The sequence below is a fragment of the Triticum aestivum genome, chromosome 4B (genome assembly GCF_018294505.1).
Source record: "Triticum aestivum cultivar Chinese Spring chromosome 4B, IWGSC CS RefSeq v2.1, whole genome shotgun sequence".
NCBI lineage: Eukaryota > Viridiplantae > Streptophyta > Magnoliopsida > Poales > Poaceae > Triticum > Triticum aestivum.
Genome location: NC_057804.1, coordinates 625,676,006 through 625,681,986, shown reverse-complemented (window position 1 = coordinate 625,681,986; position 5,981 = coordinate 625,676,006). Strand labels below are relative to the sequence as shown.

General features: G+C 46.3%; 1 protein-coding gene across 2 annotated transcripts; it reads right to left on the bottom strand.

Moving 5' to 3' along the window:
- Nucleotides 1–425: 425 nt before the first annotated feature.
- Nucleotides 426–5,149, bottom strand: LOC123093682 (pullulanase 1, chloroplastic-like). 2 transcript variants are annotated; one of them, XR_006445492.1, is made up of 5 exons: nucleotides 4,537–5,149; nucleotides 2,225–2,333; nucleotides 1,980–2,116; nucleotides 1,427–1,879; nucleotides 426–1,324 (listed from the first exon to the last, which is right to left on the bottom strand). XR_006445492.1 is itself a non-coding variant. In XM_044515693.1 (4 exons), the coding sequence occupies exons 1-4, from the start codon at nucleotides 4,729–4,731 to the stop codon at nucleotides 1,835–1,837; spliced, it is 486 nt and encodes a 161-aa protein (XP_044371628.1). In that variant the 5' UTR covers nucleotides 4,732–5,149; the 3' UTR covers nucleotides 426–1,834. The 2 variants fall into 2 exon arrangements, 1 of the variants encoding a protein (XP_044371628.1); XM_044515693.1 differs by having other exon boundaries at nucleotides 426–1,879.
- Nucleotides 5,150–5,981: the final 832 nt, after the last annotated feature.

The window sequence follows — 5,981 nt, the reverse complement described above, 5'->3', positions numbered from 1 at the left end:
GATATTGAATTAGGAAAGGGTGAAGATGATGCACAAGTAACGTCTAATATTCACACAATAAGCAGTTATGTATGCATGAGAGATTGAGGGTTTGAGCAGAGATCTGAATTGTACTGGAGCTTCCTCTTCCAGTTCCAACTATTACGAAACAAATATGTTAGACTCAGCTTGCTTGTTTCTTTGATTCTTCGGTAGAGAGAAATCAGAGAATCGGTAAACGCAAATGCTAGCCAAGGAGCAGACATTAATCCCAGAGTGTGGCGCACGTGAGGGGGGGGGGTACTGGGGATGACCAGTCATCCATGGAGGCAATAACAGGAAGGATGGCCGTCGCCCGTGCATCGCCTAGACAGAGCTTGGGGAGGCTCTCTTCCTCTCCTCTGCATCTCTTTCCTGATGAAATCACTTGCATAGCTTCCTTTTGGAACCTTCCAAAGCACAGAGTCATACCTTTAGCATAAATATGGCCATATGTAAGAATATTTTACTCGCAAGAACATAATTAACTTTCCGATATTAACACCACCATGATACATTAGTATCAGGAATGTTTGAGGGAAAAAGAAGTGTGAAATGAATACCCCCAATTAAAAGGGTCCTCTTCCCAAATAGCTACTACTGCTGCTTGTTGCATATCTGATCCTGGAGGGAATGTTGCTACTACCTCCGTTTCAGTTTACAAGTCCTACGCGTATGCCTAGGTTGCCAATTTTATCACCCTAATATAAACTAGATAACACAAAAATTATATCTTTTGAAAGTAGAAACTCTGAAGTTTATGTTGGTATATTTTTTATAATATATGATTTATATTAGGTTGGTCAAATTGACGACCTGGAGATACGTGCATGCCCTGTAAACCGAGAGAGAGGTAGTAGTTCACACTCATCTGCCAGAGTAAATGAAGTTCCGTATAGCCAAATAAGTCAATCTGAAGTAAATGAGACGAAAATGAAGAGGTGCAGTTTAAACCAAGTACTTATAAGTAGTTGTCACTCATTGCTATCCAACAAAAAAATGATAGACATCTAGCAAAAGTCAAAAGTGCCTTACCACCTTTTATAAAGAGAAAAAAATTCCTTACCGAAAAATTTCCAGTTGCTCTTAATGTCATCAACGCCAGCAAAATGAAAGCTTGGCAACAAATGCACATGAGTTAAACATTCCTACTGAGGCATGTACCACAGGTTCCAAAATGCGATCAGCATGAGATACTGTTGAAAAAAGGCAATGCAATACATCTAGTAAATCAACTCTGGAGACCTAGTTTGCAAATGCACGAAATCCTCCACGAGAGTCAATGTCCACTGTGCCATCATGGGCACTATAATTGAAAAGCACAGGAAACAGACAGGTAAGTTCCAAAGATGAATATGCATAAACCCTGCCAGATTTTTAGTTGTGTAAATCAAGCAGCACAATTTACCTAAAATCACGAATGTGCAATTCGTAGATGGTTATGTCAGAGCAGGAATCAAGTTTTGGCTTCTCATCGGCCAATTCATCCCAGGAAGCTGGCTTCAATGTTTCATTGTTAATGTCAACCAACCAGGTCCACGCTCCATTTGCAGAAAGGCTGATCAAATAAACAACAAGCTAGTTTCTTCCTCTCCCTGAACTTTTTTCTTCTGCGGAAAGTTCCTCTCCCTGAACTACATAACTGAAATACGCGCAGCCACATACCCTCTAGCATAAAGGTCACCAGCTAAACATTTCAGAATTTGTGCCTTAGTTGGATGATACACGTCAACTTCATACAAATATTATCGGTTTTCCCACTCTCTTGGTCAAGTAACGCTCCAAACACCATTTGACTCCTTGAGCTGCACTGTCTCTAGAGCAGGGCCGGCGGACCATCTAAGAACCACACACTCACATCCTGCAAGATATATTGGGGACATTTTACATATAAGCGGGAATAGTACAGAACCGGAGGTGACACTTGAGATGGTAAAATGCGTCATCTTTAGAAGCCAAACCTGTGTTGTAGGAGCCCAAAGGTGCAGGCTCACAGAGTCCTCGCTGAAAATCGCACCGAGCGGTCCTGTGTATGCAAACATGTCATCCAGCATGCCGGGTAATTGCAGTCCAGTAACATCTACGTGTTTCCCGTCAGCTGCACACAAGTAGTATGTAAGGATCTTGCTCTGTCTCAGAACTTGTCTGAAGAATTTGACACTCATCTCTGAATCTGCATGTAAGGGTGCAAAGAATCGAGAATTACCACTGAAAGAAGCGACGACCAGTTGGCATTTCACAAGGCTGCCGACGACGACAGAGCTCGGAACTCTAAACACTCTGTAACTGTTGATGAAAGGGAACTTCTGGGTCACCTGAAACATGTTGCGAGTGGCACTCTAGGTTCAACAAACCGAACTTCAACAAACGGAAAAAAATACATCACTAAAGTGGGGAGCCAGCCGCGGCCAACAAGAACTCAAACTCCTATCCGATTTCGACTTCGTGCTCTTGGCTTTCCACACCGCAACCTCGAGCAACCATCAACATCCATCCCCGCATCCACCCCTACCTCCTGCTACCGCCTACATTGTTCTTGCTCGTTGGGGAAGGGCCACAATCTCCTCTACGATGGCCACAGACAGATCCACGGGGAGGACACAATCTTCCAGGGGGTACTCAACCAAGCATGTCACCCTCCACATTCATCCTTTCCCAACCCTAACAGCGTCAAGACCCTCCATTGGTCCATGAATCAGGCTCGTAGCGTCCAGGTTTGTTGCGACGAGTCTGTAGTCGACGTCTTGACTTTGGCTATCCTCATGGCAGCACCATCGGATCTTGCTTGCTTTTACCTTCACTTTGTCTCTCCCCAAGGCAACACCACCACCCAGCCAATCACCACCACCGCTTGTCCAGATAGAATCACGAACAATCCCCATGACAGTGCTGTAGGATCACCTTGGCGACCTCGATAGCAACTGCCTAGTCTAAAATCTAAGCGATCCAATCTCTATAGAAACCAGTAGAAGCAAGGCGCATGGCTCAGATATGTTTATTTTTCGACGCACGCGCCTCTCTGGAGACAGATAGGAGAAGCGGCGTGCTTGCCCTGCCACCCACCAGCTCCTGGTCTATAGCTCACCTAGCTAAATACTCTGCTTTGCCACCGGGCCAGATTTTTTTTTTTTTGCACATTTATAATACAGTTGAGTGGGTTAAAACTATTGCAAGACAACACACACTTTTATAATATCTAAATACATATTTAGTTCGGTCCATATGTATATCTGAAGTAACTTATCAACGTCTCCTCAAGCAAGGGACCCAAATACTGTATGTCCGAAATCACGAACAAATTGACATGTTCGCTAGAATTCCACGACGGCATGCAAAATCACAAATAAGTATTGTCTTGTTGTATAAAGAGAAATTTCTTTGCGAAAAAACTGATATAGCTTGACATGTGGAACCTGGACTTACCCTCGTTGACACCACTAATATGTTAAATAGCTTCACAATAATCAAACACATACTTGTCTTCGTATTTCCAGCCTCTCCACACAAGCGACATTTCCCAACAAGTTCCTAAAGGAGCTCATGGTCTGTCCATTTTAGTGAAACTGAACCTCAACAAATGGGGCAAATATAAAGACACCAAGTTTCAAGTAATTCATTGCAGTTTCAGTTCTCAGTTTAGGTGCAGCTCACACAACAACCTGCAATTATATACCTATTGAAGAATTATTTTGAAGGCATGTTAATACTTAGAATAAAAAATAACCCCACATGAGGGTAACTAATTTATACCAATGAGCATGCTAGCTCTCTCATGACCATAATGCTGCCATAACCCCACTGCAGCACGCCTTGCCCGCCATGGGCTGCCGCACACCCTTCAGTCTTCTTATTCGTAGTGTAGATTTCAGTCTCTCCACACAAGCGACATTTCCCAACAAGTTCCTAAAGGAGCTCATGGTCTGTCCATTTTAGTGAAACTGAACCTCAACAAATGGGGCAAATATAAAGACACCAAGTTTCAAGTAATTCATTGCAGTTTCAGTTCACAGTTTAGGTGCAGCTCACACAACAACCTGCAATTATATACCTATTACAGAATTATTTTGAAGGCATGTTAATACTTAGAATAAAAAATAACCCCACATGAGGGTAACTAATTTATACCAATGAGCATGCTAGCTCTCTCATGACCATAATGCTGCCATAACCCCACTGCAGCACGCCTTGCCCGCCATGGGCTGCCGCACACCCTTCAGTCTTCTTATTCGTAGTGTAGATTTCATTACATGTTTGTAAACTAAATAAAGATTATTTGTATCAGCAATAAATGGATATCAATCTCTGAACTCTTAGTCTATTCTAATTCAAGAAAGGGGATATGAATCGACAACAGAAATTTTGTTTCAAGATTCAAGGCACAATCTTTCTTGCGGTGTAACCAAGTTCGCATGGTTCTTGTGATGAACTGAATCGGCGGGCTCTACTACACGTCTGCGCACGACCTACCAATCAACCGAAAGAATGAAAGAAAGAGGTGCGGAGCGGCGGCGGGGGTACCTGCGGATCGGCGCCGGGGAAGACGGACTGGAGCGCCTCGACGGGGTCGAACTGCATGTTGATGCCGAGGTCGGCAACCGAGGCCGCGGTGGCGGACGGTGAGCACCGGCCCCGCTTCGCCTGCAGCACCTCGAAGGGGTCGTCCAGGAAGGCCGCCGCCCCGCGCTTCCAGGTGCTGTCGACCTCCACCGCCATGGCCCGGCGACGGCGGTGATCCGGGGCGACGAGACGTTGGCAGCGATTCCGACGGCGAAGGTGGCGATCCGCGGCGGTGATGGCGGCGATCCGGAGAGGGGCGGCGACGATCCGGAGGACGTTGGGCTGGTCGTGGCGGCGGCGCAGGAACCCTAGCTGCTGCGAGGGTACGAGGAGAGGATGCTTGCGCGAGGAGAGGGAGGGGAGTGGTTCGTGCGTGGGGGTGGTTTTTGAGGGTTGCGAGTTAACGGAGTTGGGAGGATGATGAAAAAAAATCAAAGGTGGGAGGATGATGAAAAAAACAGCGAAATTAAACTGCGCAGACTATTCACCAAGTCGTTCATTAGGAACAGAGATACGTGGTTTGTCAGGCGACCAGGAGCGATCTCGTTGGTAGTGGACGGAAAGCCAGGACGATCGATGGAATTTTCTGAAGCAGCAGAAGTCGGCGAGTACAAGAAGGGATCGGAAGCGGAAGGCAAATCAATTTGCACCAGGTGATCTCGGCGGCGGCGCGGAGGATTACGCAAGCAGCAGGTCTGATCGGATTGGTTCCGATCAAAACCAGAGCAGGGTGCGTGATGTGGACGCCCAGGCGAGCGGTGCAGCCACCAGTGACATGAGTCTTGCCCAGGCAGGGCCACGTAACAGCGCAACATGAGTCTTGCCCAAGCGCAGCTCGGCCAGTGAGGGAGCGACGGCGGACCAGGGGAGCTTGACCCAGGAGCCAGCTCGGGCGCAATACGCGGCGAGGTCCTAATTCGGCTGGCTCGTGCGTGCATGCTGGAGTTGTGTGCAGCAGATTGACATGAGTTTTTGTTGGGATTTTTTTAAAACAATGCAGGCCATCGTATCAATTGGATGTGTCGGAGAAAACAAAGGAAAAGGACGGGAGTATAGACCCAGGCGTCATGGATGATGGAGTTCGTACATGTCTCTTTGGTAAGTGTACGCATGTTTTGGATATCTATAAGGCTATCTTTTGGCTCTTTGTTTTGGGCATGGATTGTGTACATGATGGCAGCAGGATTATGACGCGGAGCTGCAAATTCATAAGTGATCGATTCACTTGGCAGGTTATGCTATATATTCAAGTATTGCACTAGAGATATACAGGAATAATCTGCTGGAGAATTAGGTATACGTGAAGGGGTAGCAGGAAGCCAAGTTGATCAAGATGAAGTGCATGCGGTCAGAGAAGGCGACGTGCGTATAAGGCTCAGAGGAGTCTGGAGTGCGTTGTGGCAAAA

Excerpts from the sequence above, each read along its gene's own strand:
- LOC123093682 (XM_044515693.1), bottom strand. The coding sequence starts at position 4,731 with ATGGCGGTGGAGGTCGACAGCACCTGGAAGCGCGGGGCGGCGGCCTTC. Across the intron at positions 2,334-4,536 it reads TCCCCGGCGCCGATCCGCAG|GTGACCCAGAAGTTCCCTTT; the intron begins GTACCCCCGCCG and ends AACATGTTTCAG. Across the intron at positions 1,880-1,979 it reads TTTGGGCTCCTACAACACAG|GATGTGAGTGTGTGGTTCTT; the intron begins GTTTGGCTTCTA and ends TATATCTTGCAG.